Genomic DNA, 20,000 nt, shown 5'->3' on the forward strand with positions numbered 1-20,000 from the left:
TCAACCTCTAAAATAATACTGATATCTTTGTCTTTATGAAATTCACTGTTTAAGTCTTGAGACTAAACTCCAACTATATAAGAGGTTTTTGTTTTATAGAAAACAGAAAACATTCTCAGAAGTATTTGAGTCCAGGATTATATGACTAGAACAGGAATACCTTTACCTTTTAGATTCCATTTCAATTTGACTTCTTGAGTTAGTAAAGGAGAAATATTCATTTATTCTGCTCTAACTTTAGTGAACAGAAAGTCACTCACTCGCAGAAAATTGTGCATACAGAAGAGGAAATAATCACTTCATAAAGAAATATTCACTTACTGAAATTTCCTCCTACTTCCATCACTTTGGCAACAATTTGTTCAAATTCTGTCCCTACATTTCCAGTTCCACCACCAGCTGCGACAGTCAAGTGGTATAACCAAGAATCCTGGAAGATATATCACATAGTCAGATCAAACACAACAAACAAAATTTAATATACACAGTAACATTGCTCTATTTACATTTCTATTAGAAGAATTCAAAAAATAAGAAGAATCTGCCTGAGAAGTGACCCCAAAAATCTCTCTTTAGAACTCCTTTTAATCTTCAGCCTAACACAATCTCTTTTATTCCTTCTTTCTGGTCTTAAATCTTTCAAATGTTAGAACCTCTTTGATATAACTAAGACTATACCAAGAGTGTATTTCTTTTACCAAACTAAAATAAACTTCACACTTGAGAAATGAACAATTTTTCACAAAGCACAGATCAACTGCTCCATGAAGTACTTCACTTTCTTTCATTTTTGAAAGAATGTATTTGTTACATTGACTCCAAAACACACCTCATTCTACAGGATGTGAAAATATTTCATCACAAAAGATGTTCACTCATGAACACTTAAACTGAAAAATTAAATTTCATTATTATCCCAGTATCACACTGTGGGACAAGAAAACCAATGCCTGGATTCAACAGCACATAAGAGTCAATGACATCATAAGGACTATCAAAGAGAACAAATATAGATTGGGTGGCCACATCGTGCAACTGAAGAACAATAGACAATCAGGGTGATGGAATGGACATCAAGACCATGGACATGATCAAGAGGTTGACCAAAGACAAGATGGTGAGATGATCCCACCTGCTATCTGGGGCCTACATGGCCACAACTGGCCTGAAACAGACAGAGGTGGAAGGAGTCCAGGGTGGGGCTCTTCCCTCATGAGTGATGAATCCCTGGTTGAATTGGGTGAGTGATGTCAAATATCTACCAAAATCTGGAATTGGTATTTTTTGCAAGCCTCATTGCCTCAATAAAGAGCAAAAATAGTTTCAAACATGGCATTTGGATCTTTTCAATCTCAGACACAGGTTTTTTTAATTAATTTTTTTTTAACTAAACAGTTTGAAATTTTGGATACTGGTTGAATGTGTCACAAAGAACATGGTTTACTCTTAACGTTTTTGACAAATTTTATATTTTAGAAGTTATTTCATGTTAAAGTTGTCGTATTTGGGTAATTTTAACCAATCAATGACGTGTATTCAGCTGAAGAAAGTTACTGCTGTTTGCAAAAGTAATGGAAGAGCAACAACTTCCGGGTCATCAGGTCATGAAAGAGAGAGAGAGAGAGTTGGGAGAAAATTATAAAAGATAAGAAAGGTGTGTAAGAAAAACAGAAAGTTCTTTTATAGGGAATACCTCTGTGTGTGTGTGTGTGTGTGTGTGTGTGTGTATTTCCATCTTATCCAATGTATCCTCTCATTTATATAATGTTAGCATGTGACATTGAGAGAGATTTGGGTGTTATTTCCAGCAAATCGTAGAGCGAGAGAGAGAAGATAGACAGATACAGAGAAAGAACAGAGAGAGTGGTGGTGTGTTGGCGATCTGAACGGCAGCTTATATAAACTTACCCACCCCCTACCACTGCATATTAATTTATTAAACCCTCTCCTTTTCCTTGCTTCCATTCGTGGGGGGGGGGGTATCAGCTTTACATATGAATGTGCGTGTGTGTGTGTGTGTGTATGTGATGGTCAGCATGAACAACTGTCCCCCTCCCTCCTTAAAGCTATGTATTCCTCACACCCACCTCCCTTTCCTTTCCTCGGCATTCTAAAAGTTGCATGTGTGTGTGTGTGTATACGTATACATGTGTCTGTGTATTTACGTACATATATGTATGCAGCATCCAAAACAGATGACCCGATGGCCCGGAAGTTTTTGCCCTTCCATTATTTTTGCAAACAGCAGTAACTTTCTTCAGCTGAATACACATTATTGATTGGTTAAAAATTACCCAAATACGATAACTTTAACATGAAATAACTTCTAAAATACAAAATTTTGTCAAAAACGTTAAGAGTAAACCAAGTTCTACATGACACATTCAACCAGTATCCAAAGTTTCAAACTGTTTAGTTTTTAAAAAATTAATCAAAAAATCTGTGTGTGAGATTGAAAAAGATCCTGACATTGTGCAACAAAAGATAGATTGGTATATATACATATATAAAACTGTAATGAAATTTTGAGTGGATATATCTGATTTCCACAGCAAAATGGTTAACCAACATTATATTTTCATTTTCTTCCTCCCAACCCTTTCTTCTAAATTTATCTGAACCATTCCTTCTCAATTCTACATGAACACAGTTGACCTGATGCTCAACAACAACAACAATATGCATATCAGTTCTGTTTTTCTAGCATTGCTGTTGTCTTATTTCTTAGACTGCTCCACCTCACTACCTCACTAAATTCTTGGCCCACTTTTTCCTTCACCTCAATCTCTTTCTATCTGCTGACCATATATAAACATTTACAATAACCTATTACTCTCTTTTACTCATGCTATTCCGCCAGTGAAAGACAGCCAACCAAAGTCATAAATTTCACTCTTCATCCTATGATTATCGTATAAAACAATCACCTCCATATTTTCAATAATATCATTGAAAATAAGATGGCACCAAGCCAAGAATTGGAAGTTAAGAGAATAAATAATGCTAAAGAATTTTATCTGATTAAACTACCAGTTATTCCTGACTGAGTAACTACAGACCAGAAACAATTACAGACTTCAACAGTGTGTGTTTAGATATCATTTATTTTTCCAGTGACAAGAAACAAGAAACATTCAACAAGAACAATCAGTCTGTCTACATATCCATTTTTTTTTAATGGGTTCTTTCAGTTTCTGTCTACCAGATCAACTAACAAAGATTTGGTCAGCCTCAAGGCTATAGTTATTAATGAATCATGCCTAAGATGCCACACTGTTGGACTGAACTTGAGACTCTTAGGTTGGGAAGTGAACTTCTTACCTACACACCCATACCTGTACCTACATGCAAGTGTGTTCAAATATGAAATAGATGCAGTGCTAGTGTAATAGACATCATCAACCACATATACTTAATGTGCACACTATGTGTATTTACTGGTAGGCTATGACTTGTAGTGGTGGAGAATAATCTCTTAAAGCACCAGGTGTCAAAACACCTGAAAGTCCATGATTTTGAAAGAGTATTCTCCATGCTAAGTCAAAGCCTACTGGCAAATACACGAAGTATGTACATTAAGAATATGTGGTTGATAATGTTTACAAACATATGCATGAATGTATGGATATGTGTGTGTATGCACATACACACATAATTTACACTTAGAGTTGGTTTCTTCACATCCCCATAACTTAGTAGTTTTGTCAAAAAGAGAATGACAGCATAACTCCTCATATCAACTGTATCATTATTACTATCCTGTTACGTCTCACTTCTTGCACCTCCCTCTACCATTGGCAATTCCCCCCTTGGTATTTATCCTTCAATCCTACCCAATCCTTATGGACATTGCCTTCCTCTCCTCTCTCATTTTCCTTATTTCTTCTTTTCCCATACATTCGTGCAAGCTCCACCCCACTGCCAACCATTTCTCGTTCCTTTGCCCTCACTTTTACTCACTTTATACCTTGAGGTGCAACCTGGACACCTCATCACCACAATTTATCACTTTGCAATTATGACTGATTGATTTCTCTTCTAAATGAGAGTAGTCATGTAACTCCTATTTTTCATATATTAACTCTCTTCTGCTAGCACAGAACTCTATTCCACTCAGGTTTTGTAAGTTTGCAAGCTGCATGGTACTCTCAGTAGTGCCAGTGGCATGAGAAAACCACCCAGTACACTCTGTAAAGTGGTTGGCATTAGGAAAGGTATCCAGATATAGAAATAAAGTCAAAGCAGACATAGCATGATGCAGTCGTTGAACTAATTAGATCCTGTCGAGCTGTCCAACTGAAAATCGAGATTGAGCGAGCTTTTGCCTTTTTGATGATGATGATGATGATGATGATATACTTATATACATATTGTTTACTTGTTTTTACTTGTTTCAGTTTCATTCATTAGATTATCGCCATGTTGGGGCACCATCTTGAGGAATTTTAGCTGAACGAATTGACCCCAGTTCTCATTAATTTTGTAAAGCCTGGTACTTATTCTATTGGCCTCTTTTGCTGAACTGCTAAGTTACAGGATGTAAACATACCAGCACTGATTGTCAAGTGGTGGAGGGGGACAAACATGCACAAAACACACACACACACACACACACACACACACATACACGAACTTCTTTCAGTTTCCAAGTTTCCATCTATCAAATCCACTCACAAAGGTTTGGTCAGCCTGAAGCTATAGTAGAAAACACATGCAGGGGGACTGAACCCGGAACCATGTGGTTGGGAAGCAAGCTTCTTACCACACAACCACACCTGCACCTATACATATGTATTACAAACTAAGAGAGAGATGGAAAGATAAATAGATAAATATATGTGTACCCTATTTTTTCCTACAAGTGTTTTCATAAAGCTATTTATATGATGTTTGATAAAGCATTCATACATATCTCCTCTCCTGTGTCTCCTCACCCATCTATCCACGTATCCATTTAGTGTTTTCCTAACAATATATCATAGAGCAATAAAGAGGAAGTAAAGAAACAAAATATGCATACCTTTTCCTGTTTTGTAGGGATGATGAGGTAGGTTGGTCCTTGTAAGGGTGGCCATATAGCGATAACATGTCTGTCAACCATCATGACTGTTGAATCCTCATCAGACTCATCTGGATGATCTATCTCATCAAGACGGGCATCTCTCAAATTCAGTTGGCCAAGTGGAGTCTGCAATAACATATATATCAAATTAAATACACAACTAAAAGAGCTACTAATAGTTTCATGCTATTATGATACTTGAACAGGCATATTTATAAAATACACCCTGTATCTTAAAGCAATCATTCAGGCTCTGTTAATGCATTATATATATTTTTTAAAACTGAAAAATGCTTGTCATATACATATATATATATATATATATATATATATATATACGACAGGCTTCTTTCAGTTTCTGCCAACCTAATTCACTCATAAGGCTTTGGTCGACCCAGGGCTATAGTAGAACACAGTTGCCCAAGGTGTCACACAGTGGGATCAAACCCTGAACCATGTGGTTGGAAAGCAAGCTTCTTACCAAAGTCACACCTTTGCCTGTATATTGGTCTGATGTCCAGGTCTGTCAAAGCTCAAATGTCATCAACCAATTAGATACACAGATTTGATCACACAGTGGTCACTGTGAGCTCACTCTACATTTTACCATCTGTAGAACAATATTTAATAAATAATAACTATTTGCCTCTGTGTGTTGTAACATTTATAACATTCAAACTACTGAAAAATTTTATATAAAATTATATCATTTTTTTAATATCAAATTGATTGTTATAAACATTGTTTTTGTTTTTCTTTACTTTTGAAGAAATTTTCATTTTGATTCAATGTATGTCCAGATATGAACTCTTGAAGGAACCATTCTTGCTCTTGAATGAATAGACTTGACCTGCCACCTGGTCTAAGATGACCACATGGTCCTTTGATGCCTTTACTAGAGACCATTGTATCACAGACGGCTGGGGAAGGTTCATATCACTTCGATTGTATCTTTTGTTTATTGTTTTATTTTTCTGAGACAAATGAATGTTTCAAACAATTTAATAAAAAAACACAGCAAGTGAATCAAATAAAATAACTGAATGAAGTTTATTGTTTACACTAGCATCATTTTGTTTGAAGTTGAAACAGTAAATAAACACAAAGACTAAATTTCAGTTTTAAAATTCAGAGAAATGTTATTGTGTACAATAGTTTCAAATGTCTTTTAACTGTCGACTTCCACCATTGAAGTTTTCATTTCATATACCATCTTTGAAATGTTTCAGTCTCCATTTTGTTTGTTTGCTTGTTTCTTTATTTATTGTGTCTAATATATGTGTGCAGGTATGGTTGTGTGGCTTAAAGTTTATTTTGCCACTATGAGGTTTCAGCTTTAGACAGCCAATCTTTGTGACTGAAATTTGGAAGACACAATCTCTGAGGAAGCACTCGGAGTGACCTTTCCTGTTTTTGAATGAGACTTGACCTGGAGATGGGTTTGAGATGGCAATCTGGCTCTTTGTTATCTTTAGCAAAGATCACCACATTGCAAGCAATTGGGCTTTGTGAGTGGTGGGAGGTTTTCTTTTTCTCACCAATTACAAGGCCTTAAATTCAATCATGGGGCTGCCCTTCTTCCTCTGTCTAAGCCAAATGATGATGATATATTTATCCCAAGGATATAAGGATATCTGATGAGGAGAACATTACAAGGACAGTTTACAAATTGCGAGTATGGTGGTTATATAAAACACATGATGGAAAGAGAGGGGAGGAGAAGAGATGGGATAAAAAGCATACATAGTATGTGAAACCATGGCTGGTGCAGTCCTCCTGATACAGAAGAGCCTGTAACTAGACCGATTAAGGAACCCTTACATGCCCAAGATTTGTGGGCTGCTTTACTACTAAGGATATGATCCCTTACCTTGCTGTTTTCAGCACTCTACAAGTGCATACTTAGAGTAGATTCATTTATCCTAATCAATTTTGTCAGTCATTCACCTTTTGATAAGAATTAGTCAAAAAGAGAGCACTTCCATTTCCATCCTCACTTTATACTGAAATTAATGTTTCAGTACTTAATCCTTTCAGCCTCATCCACTATACAGCTTCTTTTGACATAGCCATCAGATAAAGAAACACTACCTGCCCCACCTTGTTAAAGGTGGGCAGTAGAAAATCCTCATGATGGACTTGGTTGATAGCTAGATGCATCTTGCATGTAACAACAGCCATTCAACAAGTCAGAAGTGCTCAGACACTGCATGATTGTATGTAGTTTAGTTTCATCATTTTGCATGCATCTTGAGCAATCCTCCCTGGTGTCACTTCTGTGTCTGTTGAGTTCATCTCAAACCAGTTAATGTTCCTCAGTAGCACCGCTATGCTAAGGAATTTTAAAAATTAACCATAATATACCCCTGGACCAAAAGTCCTCCCAGTGAATTGTCACTTTACTAGGTTGCTAATCTGGCTCCTATAATCTTTGTGCACCAAAATTCAACTTCCAGTAACCCAGTCCTTATCAATGAGTTCTATCAAAGTCAACTGTGCAGATTACGAATTTATGGTCTGTGCAGTCAATCAGTTTAAGCAGTGGACATTATTTTGACCTGCTACTTTTGGGTCAGACTAGTTTCTGTATGAAGCTGGTCTCATGTTAACAATCTCCCTATATTCCTTCAAAATCACTTAAAAGTAATTGATATTCATTTTCAGATAAAGCAGCAAACTGGCAGAATCATTAGCGAGCTGGAAGAATCGTTAGCACACCGGAAGAAATGCTTAGAGGTATTTCGTCTGCCATTACATTCTGAGTTCAAATTCTGCCGAGGTCGACTTTGCCTTTCATCCTTTCGAGGTCGATTAAATAAGTACCAGTTATGCACTGGGGTCGATATAATCGACTTAATCTGTTTGTCTGTCCTTGTTTGTCCCCTTTGTGAGTAGCCCCTTGTGGGCAGCAAAGAAATAAGAATCATTAGCATGCCAGGCAAAATTAGTGGCATTTCATCTATCTTTATGTTCTTGTTTCATGTGTGCATGTGTACATGCATATGTACATGCATGCATGCATGCATGCATGCATGGCGTCAATGAATAATGAGCAATATCAGACAAGATGCTGTATTTCCAAACCCTTAATTTATTATCATGAGTTGATTTCTAAAAGAACTAGTATAAGGTGTAAAAGTACTAAGATGTGCTAAAGGTAACTCTAGCACTACCAAAGCTAAAATAGGCTGAGACTATTCTATCATACCATAGAAACCATGTGAAATTAGACTGGAACTTGGTGCAGCTCTCCAGTTTACCAGTTCCAGTCAAACTCTCTAACCCATGCCAGCATGGAAAGCAGATGCTAAATGATGACGATGATGATGATGATGAAGTTTTATAAAGAACAGAAACAAAGCGCCATTTCATCATAGAATTTCTAAACAAATAAACAGAAGCACTGCAAGGACTGAAAGGGGGTTGTTGTTTGCCAATTTGTATAAAAAATGACAATCATAAATGCATTCTTTGGAGTCAAATAGCCCTCGAAATCTGTCAGTCTATTTATAACAATCCAAAGATATTGGAAATGGGAAAACTAAACCAATCCAGGAATAAACTAATGAAACATTTTCTGGAAGTTCTAGAAGGTTCAACAAGTTAAGAGAATTATCAGGAATTTATAATGTTAGGGCTGTGTAGAAAAGTGCAAATGTGAACAATAGTGCAACAGTCAGATATTCCACAGAATTGAGAACCAAATAAAAAAGGATCAAAGATAATTGTTTCTATCTTTGTAACACATATATGTTGATGAAACAGGATTGTTTTAGTAATAATCAGCCCAACTTACTTGGTGAAACAACTTGGGTTCAAAGTATCTATCGATCATCTAACATTTGGCTACCAGTGATTTAAAATAAAACAAATATTGATCTATTGATGAAAATACCCTTTAAAGAGTTCAGCAAGTATTTCTTGTTAGTTTATTGGAAATCCAACAGAAAAGCTTGGATTACAAAATTATCATTTGAAAATTTGTCACAAGAATTGCTTCTGTTATAAGACATTGGTTTCAAATTTTGGCACAAGGCCAGTAAGTTTGAGGGAAAAGCTAAGTCAATTACATCAACCCCAGTATTCAACTGGTACCAATTTTACTGATCCTGAAAGGATGAAAGGCAAAGTCAACCTCGGTGGAATTTGAACTTAGAACAGACAGAGCTAGAAAAAAATGCTGCGAAGCATTTTATCCATTGATTTAGTGATTGCATTTGCACAAAGCCATAAATTTGTGAGGAGGAATTATCCAATTAAATTTGCACTAGGGTGTGACAATTACTTTGTTTTATGAACCCCAATCAGACGAAAGGCAAATTTCACTTTGGCACAAGGCAAGTTCAGGAGAGGGTGTCAGTCAATTACATCAACCCCAGGGTTCAACTGGTACTTATTTTATTGACTCCAAAAGGATGAAAGGCAAAATTGACATCAGTGGAATTTGCACTCAGAACATACAGAACTGGAAGAAATGTTGCTATGCATTCTGTCCATTGCATTAATGATTGTATTCGCACAATGCCATTCATTTCTGAAGAGAAGCTATCGAATTAAATTTACTGTAATATGTGACTGTTACTTTGTAACATAATAATGGACAAAATGCCATTAAGCATTTTGCCCAGCATGCTATCAATTCTGCCGACTCACAATAGATTTGGATTTTGAACTTTGGTTAATTTTACACAATGATCTTGTTAAGTTATATTTTTATCACGAAATACAATGTCACTTTTTATAGTAAGAGTGACCACAGGTAGAAACCATATAACAGGGGCATGTTGTAACTGGTACTAGACAGGAGAGGACTAAGCTGTTGAATTTATACTGACCTTATCTGTGGGAGTCTTGTAGTAAAGGAAATATCGACCCAGTAGGATACACCAACAACGTCTAGTCATACCATTCTTAACCTGAAATAGCAGAAAAAGGAACGTTAAACAACAACAACGTTGAGAACAACAGCCGTTAGACTAAGTCAATGAGAGACCATCTACGAGGGGGTGTTGAAAAGTTCCTAGCTTTGGGTAAAAGAAAATACAGGAGAATCAGTTAATTACTCTCTTTTACTCTTTACTCTTTTTACTCTTATACTTGTTTCAGTCATTTGACTGCAGCCATGCTGGAGCACCGCCTTTAGTTGAGAAATTCGACCCCAGGACTTATTCTTTGTAAGCCTAGTATTTATTCTATTGGTCTCTTTTTGCCGAACCACTAGGCTACGGGGATGTAAACACACCAGCATCAGTTGTCAAGAGATGGTGGGGGGACAAACACAGACACACAAACACACACACACATATATATATATATATAAGTTCAAAAAAGGAAAAAGACAAAAAAAACAACAACAAAATACAACAACGTGAGGACGTGATACAGATTGTGTTACTAGACTCTCGGGAAAGGAAAGAAACGACAGGCTTCTTTCAGTTTTCGTCTACCAAATCCACTCACAAATCTATGGTCGGCCCAAGGTTATAGTAGAAGACACTTGCCCAAGGTGCCACGCAGTGGGACTGAACCAGGAATCATGTGGTTGGTAAGCAAGCTACTTACCACACAGCCACTCCTATGATTTTATTCAACATATTCCCCTCACAGATTCACACACTTATTGCAGCAGTCTTTCAGTTTTTCTAAGCCCTGTAAAAGAACTCAAACAGGCCATTCATGATACACTTAAAGCCAGGAACTTTTCAGTACCCACCTCGTATGTGGTTAGAAATAACAGCCAGATACTCCTCAACTCAAACACTACCAACTTCAACAAGGAAGGAAATATTGATTAACATAAGATTGGGTTAATAACCCCTAAAAAGAGAGAATAGTCAAGGTTGTGATGTCTTTCATAATAGGTCCACACAATCAAGGTAAACCTGAGAAAGTCTTTGCAGTAAAACAGTAAATAAGAGAATACATTGAGTTACTTTCATGATAAACAATATTTATTTTCACTAGATATGTGGCTAATAGTTTTAAGAGTGGCACAGTAAATTGTACTGATTTTAGTGTATTACCGGTATGCATTTTAACAATCCCTACAAAACAAGAAACAAAGTATTTGAACTTAAAATATAGAGGAATGAAATGAAATATAAATTGTTCAGTCACTCATGATAATATGTATAGTTCTGACATGACACTGTTAACTGACTGTCCTAATTAACAGGTTGGCACTCCGTCGGTTATGACGACGAGAGTTCCAGATGATCCGATCAGCGGAACAGCCTGCTCGTGAAATTAATGATACATGTACCCATTAATGTACCCTTAATGTAGTTCACAGATACATGTACCCTTAATGTAGTTCACGGGGAGATTCATCGTGACACAGAGTATGACAAGGCTGGCCCTTTGAAATACAGGTACAACAGAAACAGGAAGAAAGAGTGAGAGAAAGTTGTGGTGAAAGAGTACAGCAGGGTTCTCCACCATCCCCTGCTGGAGCCTTGTGGAACTTTAGGTGTTTTCGCTCAATAAACACTCACAACGCCTGGTCTGCGAATTGAAACCACTATCCTATGACCGTGAGTCCGCTGCCCTAACCACTGGGCCATTGTGCCTCCACTAATTAACAGGACATTACTGGTAACTTGCACAAGAACAAGCATTTGCTGGCAAATGGAAATGTAATGTTGTGATATTTGTGTTAGTCTCCTGTAGTTCAAAGAATCAGAAAAAAAAAAAAAAGGAGCGGTCATGTCACAGCTGTTTCCACTATGCTTCATGGTATTTCTCTTGGTAAATGAGAAAAATAACAAACCTACCTTTGTCAACCATCCTCGTACGATAGCTTTTGAGTCCACTTGGTCTAATAGATAACTGCTTGCTTGTCTTTTGACGACTTTATTTATTACTGTAGAATGATAATAAAAGGAGAAAAATACATTTGAATATATATACACACATGTATATATTATATCGTAGTTACTAGATAAGAAAACAAGCAGTTTAAACCTGATAGCTTACTGGTAAAGCACGATCACTTTCCCAATATTTGTTAAGTATTTGATTAAAGGGAGATGCTAAAAGTTGTTGAAACAATTGTAGTGGTTAATAAAAATTCTTGTATATTCCATCTTTGGTGTCTGTTTAACCAAATATATTAGATCATATATATATATATATATATATATATAGAGAGAGAGAGAGAGAGATAGATAGATAGATAGATACACACACACACACATATCAAGTAATGTTTACATTAAATCAGTATTTTGTTTTGCTCACATTCAACAATTCTGCCCATCATCCAGTATCATACAAAATATACACACCTATCTACCCACTAAAAGGGTATGTATGGCTCAGTGGTTAGAGCATTGGGCTCACAATCAAGAGTGCATTCAATTCCTGAACCAGGCTGTGTGTTGCGTTCTTGAACAAGACATTTTATTTCATTTTGCTCCAGTTCACTCAGCTGTAGAAATGAATTGCGGTATCATTGGTGCCAAGCTATATTGGCCTTTGCCTTTCCCTTGGATAACATCGGAAGCATGGAGATGGAGGGTTTCTGGTCTTTCATAAATAACCTTGCCTGGACTTGTGCCTTGGAGGGAACTTTCTAGGTGCAATCCCATGGTCATTCATCTACCCACTCCATTCATCCACTAATACTATGATTCCTGTAGAACTGTACACAGAACATTCCCTCTTGTTAAACTTGATCAAGAGCTTGAGCCCAAAAGATCAATAATTTACTTTCCTGGTGGTAACTATATTTACACCATTTACTTTACATTTATTTTTATCTTTTTTTTTACAACCACATTTCCTTTGAATTATTTGTTATTGACCTGGATCCTCAATAGATTCCTCCAGTTCTGAATTTTACCTTTTATTTAAGCAGAATAAAACTGTAATTTGTTTTTATTATAACATCATAAATTACATTATCTCTGTGCTTCACTAGCATATGTTAGTGTACTATGAGGTAATTGTTAGTCTAATGATCTGACATTATTGGGTGTTTATGCAACTGCCTATATAACAACCACCACAGACATACTAGTATGTGCTAGTGAAACATGTGTAAAAGTTATATAATTTATGATGCTATAATAAAAGACATTTTGGGACCAAATCTCCAGTTTAATTATGCTTCATCTAAATACATGTATTTCAATTTTCCAGACACATCTGACAGCTATGAGTCTACTGCATTATATAGCAGAAACAGCTGTAAGCTAATGAAGTTCATAACATAAGCATTGTCCTGTGTCGTTTCCTTTTCTTGTGTGTGTGTGTGTGTGTGTGTGTGTGTGTGTGTGTGTGTGTGTGTGTGTGTGTGTGTGTGTGTGTGTGTGTGTGTATCACCATCATCATCATTTAACATTTGCTTTCCATGCTGGCATGGGTTAGACAGCTTGACTGAAACTGGTAAGCTGGAGAGCTGCACCAGGTTTCAATCTGATTTGGCATGGTTTCTACAGCTGGATGCTCTTCCTAATGCTAACCACTCCAAGAATGTAGTGGGTACTTTTCAATGTTCCACCAGCATGGGTGCCAGTCACGTAACACTGGCATTAGCCACAACTACAATCTCACTTGGCTTGATGAGTCTTCTTGAGCATGGCATATCACCAAAGGTCCCACACGCACGCACACACACACACACACACACATACACACACACACACACAACAAGCTTCCACATAGTTTCTTCTGCATAGCAAATTCACTCACAAAGCATTGCTTGGTCTGAGGATATAATACAAGACTTTTGTTCAATGTGCTGCACAGCCATACCTGATCATCAGCAAATATGTCCTTCCTTCTTTAATATGGCAGAGTGTGATATGAAAGTGATTTTGATATTATTTCTAGCAGGCTAAGCAACCACATAGAGGCTACTTCTTTACAAAGTAGAGTGAGTGTAACTAACTATTTTGCGAAAAGGAATTACAAGAGAGTTCAGTCTTTCCCAACTATATGGTTCTGGGTTCAGTCCCACTGCATGGCACCTTGAGCAAATGTCTTCTACAATAGCCTTCGGTCAGCTGAAGCCTTGCGAGTGGATTTGGTAGAGGGAAACTGGAAGAAGCCTATAATATGTGTGTGTGTGCGCGTGTGTGTGTGTGTGCATGCATGTGTGCATATGTGTGTGCATGTGCATGTATATGTGTGTGTGCATGTGTGTGTCTGTGTTTGTCCCTCACTACTTTTAGTGTATTTATGTCCTCATAACTTAGTGGTTTGACAAAAAACCCTAATAGAATAAGTACCAGGCTTAATAAAAATAATAAGTACTGGGATTGATTCATTCAACTAACAAAAAATTCTTCAAGGTGGTGCTCCAGCACGGCCACAGTCTAATAACTCAAACAAATAACAGATAAAAGATAAAAAACAAGCACTAAAAAAAAATTGAAGATATTTCCTAGTTTCTTTGAGTAAAATGATCAAAATAACCCAAATGTTAACTTTATTAACAATGAATACCAAAATGTTAAGAATATGAATTGTCATTTCTGCTACAAAAACATAATGAGAATCAGATTTTGTTAATTAAGAACAACTCTGGTTTCAGTCTAATTAAATGTGTTATATATTGCTAAAAGATATTCTTTGCTGTTGTTTAACACCTGAGAAATAGCAGCTAAACACCTCTCATATCATATCCTACTTTATTTTTTTCATCTTTTGTTTATTTTGATCATTGGATTACAGCCATGCTTGTTGAACAAACTGACACAAGTAGTTGTTTTTACCAGTCTCCAGTACTTATTCTATCAGTTTCTCTCTTGCTGAACTGCGAATTTACAATGATGTAAACAAACCAACAGTTGTTGCTAAGCGATGGTGTGGGTGGGAGAACAAAAACACAGACAAACACACATGCATGCACACACAGTTCCCATCTTCCTAATTCACTCATAAAGTATTGGTTGACCATAAAAGACAGATGCCCAAGGTGTTATGCTGTAGGACTGAACCAAAAACCACATGGTTGCAAAGCAAGATTCTTAACCACACAGTCATGCCTACAAAAAGGTGAATGCATTGGTTCCTTTACTCCTAGATATACTGTGTATGATAGTAAAAAGAATTGAAGTGTCACAACTGGGAATGGCATTGACTGTATAACCACATCTCCCGGAATGAAGTACAAAGACTATATTAAGAGGACATTAACCACAACAACACATCCAAAACAATGCAAGTGTTCTTTGAAAAACAAAGATAATTTTCAACAGCAATAAAATATTCTAAATCCATAAGCAACAATCTCGTTATTAGGCCAATAACCTGTTGCTAAAATATCTTAAGGTAATTGACATTATGTCTGCAGACATCTGCAATGACAAAGACAAATGGCCTAGTTATTACAGCAAGTAAACTCAAAATTAAAAAAACACTTTAACAGATGTTCTATTCTTATCACTCTGCTACTGTCACTATAGAGATAACTTGTCATTGATACAGTATCTTATAAGTCACAGGCCTAAATAACCAACAGTCAGTCTTGAACATAGCAATGGCTTTGCTATCAGCTGTGACTTATTGAATATAGACCCTAAAGTCAATATCTGTCACAGTGCCCTGACAATAACACTGAGCACATTCTTTCCTATTCTAGGCACAAGGCCCGAAATTTTGGGGGAAGAGACCAGTCAATTAGATCGACTGCAGTACACAACTGGTACTTAATTTATCGGCCCTGAAAGAATGAAAAGCAAAGTCAACCTTGGTGGAATTAACATTGAGCACATTATCAACAGTAACCTATCAGAAATATACCTTAAAGTAATTGTTTAGATCACTGAGCCCTGATACTTCATCCATATTACTCTGTAAGGGGTATAGGGCTGGTTTCCTTATTTCTCTGATGAATACATTCCTCTCTGGATGAGGCACTGGTCCATTGCAGGATTACTAATTTTTACTAGCTGAATGAACTGGAGTAACATAAAATGAAATGTTTTACTCAAGAACACAATGCATTGACTGATCCAGAAATTGAAACAGCAATGGTCCTGTTATCACAAATAACATGCCAGATATAAGCCTTAAAGTAAGCCTAGTAATGTTGACATCATTACAGTATGCAATTCCTTGGTTAAAGGCCCTAAAGAAATCGTTTAGTTCATTCTGCTACGTTAATAGCAACGTCTAACAAAATGTGTAACAAAAGATTTCCAGACAATGGACATAGAAGATAAAATAAGAACAATAGTAAGTGAGTAAAGAATGAATACATAGTGTGTGTGTTTATTTGGCAAGAAAAAATGACCATCCCAAAATATAACAATACCTATTTCAACACATGATTTCACATCAGGAATCTTGCAAAATAAATTCATAAATAATATATTTGTTATTTAGTAATTAAGTAAAAAATGCATTGTGTTATGTGAGGGTGCATAGCCTAGTGGTTAGTGTGTTACATTCACAACTGAGAGATCATGGTTTCAGTTCCTGCACTAGGTGGTGTGTTGTGTTTTTGAGTAAAACACTTCATTTCTTGTTACTCTGTAATCACTTTGACACCTGACATGTGGTGTACCATGTGGCTGTTCAAACAACATTGATTTGATGGAGGGAGTGAACTAATATACATTTGATTACTATAAACAAATCGTTTGTGCAGGTTGTTTAGCAAGAAATTGCAGAACCATCTTTCTGGGACTAAAAGAGATTGCTACTGTGTATTGTGTTACTTTTGTTGGGTATGTATTGTGATTATTCTTTTAGAACAGTGTTTCTCATAATTTTTAAACACTGCACTCTTCCTTTTAGCAACATTTTGTGAGGTTCATTATCATATTCTTGATAATAAGCAATTAGATAAGTGGTTGCATAGACACGAATGACCATGCAAGGATGTTTTCATAGTTTTCTTATATTCAACTGTTTATATGTACAAAGTATATTTATGTAATACTGAATAAAATTTCTGTCTGCAGGTACTATTTGAATATTTTTCAGCATGGAAGGTGTAGAGAATGATCTCATTAAATTTGTTATATTGCATAGAACAGATAAATAGATAGATGAATGAATGTCAACATCAAAACACAAGGGTAATTACCCTCTGTTGATCATGTATTCTTAGACTATTATATAAGGACAAATAAGGCAGTGAGCTGGTAGAAACGTTAGCGCAGCAGGTAAAATGCTTAGTGGCATTTCCTCCATCTTTACATTATTCTGAGTTCAATTTCCACTGAGGTCAACTTTGCTTTTTATCCTTTCAGGGTCAACAAATTAAGTACCAGTTGAGTGCTGGAGTCAATGTAATTAACTAGTTCTCTCTCCGAAAATTTCTGGCCTTGTGCCTTTAGTAGAAAGGGTAATTATATTGTTGATAATAAACACCATGATCTGTAGCACGAACGGATCCGGATTTCAGGGTTATTTCCCTTCGTCGGCGTTCGACAGCCACTGACCTTGGTGAGAGAGACAAAAACCTGGCAATCTTATATCTACTTTTCCAGTGAAATTCTTCACTGATATCGAAAAGGTGAAAACAAGCAATGTTAATTCTCTAAATGAAGTATTAACAGTAACTGCACGATAAAGTGTAGTATATTGAGAGGGATAACTTCCCTTGGCAAACAGGACACAGTCGTGTGTCGATAAGCCAGCTGGAGGAGATGTCCTCCTGGGGCTAAAAGCAACAGTAACATCCACCCCTATGGGTCAGCCACACTTAAGTGGCAATATACTACACTTTATCGTGCAGTTACTGTTAATACTTCATTTAGAGAATTAACATTGCTTGTTTTCACCTTTTCGATATCAGTGAAGAATTTCACTGGAAAAGTAGATATAAGATTGCCAGGTTTTTGTCTATCACCAAGGTCAGTGGCTGTCGAACGCCGACGAAGGGAAATAACCCTGAAATCCGGATCCGTTCGTGCTACAGATCATGGTGAGAGGGATAACTTCCCTTGGCAAACAGGACACAGTCGTGTGTCGATAAGCCAGCTGGAGGAGATGTCCTCCTGGGGCTAAAAGCAACAGTAACATCCACCCCTAGGGGTCAGCCACACTTAAGTGGCAATATACTACACTATATATATATATATATATATATATATATATATATATATATGTGTGTGTGTATATGCTTTATTAATACACACACACACATTTACTACCTCACAAACACATGCTATCACACACTCACACAGTCATTACCACATGCACACAGTGCCACACGCACACACACACACACACACACACACACCAACTATCTTTACACTCTCCTATCCCAGAACCACTTTCTCTTTTTACTTCCACTTCCGGTCACTTCTGAAATGTAGATTGTTGGTGATTTTTCCTTCTTTCTCTTTGGACTTTTCTCTTCTGACACAGAGTAATGCTCGAAACATTAACAACTCTTTCCTTTCACCGAGTGTCAAATTAATATATTGCTTTTGCATGGCCTCACGTTCAATTTGTTTTTTTGTCTTTTTTCTGTTTTTTAATTGTTTGTTCTTTTAATGGACTAATATATACTAGTTATACTATAGAGCATCTTAATCTGTTTGCCATTTGTAACAATAAAATTTACAACAGTTTGACATAATGAGTTATTGGCAAATGTGTTTTCTGTTGGTTTGTTTGCATACAAAGAGAAAATACTTCTGTTGAAATTGAAAAGCTTCAAATAAAGGACGCAGTCACTATTCTTCAATGGCTGCATATTTAGCAATTATCAATTGGTCATAAAACATTTTTACCATTCTACTTACATCGAACCCAACGGTCAACTTCCATGGCAGAATCGGCAGTCAAGTAATAAGTTTTTTTGGAATTAGTGACCTGGAAAAAAGGTACAGAAGAGATAATGAGAGATTATAAATACTGACAGAAAGAAAGAAAGAAAGAAAGAAAGAAAGAGAGAGAAAGAGAAAGAGGAAGTAAGAGAGGGGAGAAAGGGAGAGAAAGAGGGAGAGATAGAGAAAGAGAAGGTTAGGGATAGGGAGAGAGAGGGAGGGATGGAGGGGAGAGAGGTGAAGTGAGAGAGAGGAAAAGGAAAGAAAGAGGGAGAGAGAGGTGAAGGAGGGAGAGAGGAGAGAGAGAGAGAGAGTGAGATTGAGAGATAGAGAGAGAGTGAGATTGAGAGATAGAGAGAGAGTGAGATTGAGAGATAGAGAGAGAGTGAGATTGAGAGATAGAGAGAGAGTGAGATTGAGAGATAGAGAGAGAGTGAGATTGAGAGATAGAGAGAGAGTGAGATTGAGAGATAGAGAGAGAGTGAGATTGAGAGATAGAGAGAGAGTGAGATTGAGAGATAGAGAGAGAGTGAGATTGAGAGATAGAGAGAGAGTGAGATTGAGAGATAGAGAGAGAGTGAGATTGAGAGAGAGAGAAAAAGGAAGAGAGAGAGAGAAAAAGGAAGAGAGAGAGAGAAAAAGGAAGAGAGAGAGAGAGAGAGAGATTAAGATATTTATTAGGCTGGCTTCAGGGGATTAATACAAAAATCTCAGAGCAAAAAGAAGGGGAAGAAACTCAACACTTAGCATTTAAACCAGCCAGATCCAACCTCTCTCACCTTCCCTACAATGCCATTCTAAAAATAAACAATTACATCACTGAAATCTCAAAGCTATGAAATAATTCATGATTAATAAAAAATGATAGGAATAAATAAGCATTACATTTAACAGAATAATCTGAATGCTAAAGGATTAAGTCAAGATAAGGAGCAATGCCCATCACCATCTTCATCATCATCATCATTACCATTTAATGTCCATTTTCCATGATGACATAGTTTGGATGGTTTAACAGTAGCTGGCAAGTTGGAGAGCTGCCCCAGGCTTCATTTGAAATGATTTCTATGGCTTGATGCCCTTCCTAACATCAACTACTTTACAGAGTGTACTGGGTGCTTTTTATGTGGCATCAGTGTCACTCCATCGGTTATGATAACGAGGGTTCCAGTCAATCCAATTAACGGAACAGCCTGCTCATGAAA

General features: G+C 36.7%; 1 protein-coding gene across 11 annotated transcripts in view; it reads right to left on the reverse strand.

Moving 5' to 3' along the window:
* The window catches only part of LOC106873829 (pleckstrin homology domain-containing family H member 2), a 719,935-nt gene that overhangs the window by 236,699 nt on the left and 463,236 nt on the right, over window positions 1-20,000 (reverse strand). For all 11 annotated transcript variants that reach the window (XM_089353814.1, XM_089353811.1, XM_089353808.1 and 8 more), the window contains 5 exons: window positions 18,772-18,841; window positions 11,836-11,924; window positions 9,898-9,978; window positions 5,021-5,188; window positions 322-430 (listed from right to left, as the gene is read on the reverse strand). In XM_089353814.1, the coding sequence (XP_089209940.1) occupies window positions 322-430; window positions 5,021-5,188; window positions 9,898-9,978; window positions 11,836-11,924; window positions 18,772-18,841 (517 nt within the window). The remainder of the gene's footprint in view (window positions 1-321; window positions 431-5,020; window positions 5,189-9,897; window positions 9,979-11,835; window positions 11,925-18,771; window positions 18,842-20,000) is intronic.

This window comes from Octopus bimaculoides, chromosome 6, assembly GCF_046866305.1.
Source record: "Octopus bimaculoides isolate indiv1 chromosome 6, ASM4686630v1, whole genome shotgun sequence".
NCBI classification, from domain to species: Eukaryota; Metazoa; Mollusca; class Cephalopoda; order Octopoda; family Octopodidae; genus Octopus; species Octopus bimaculoides.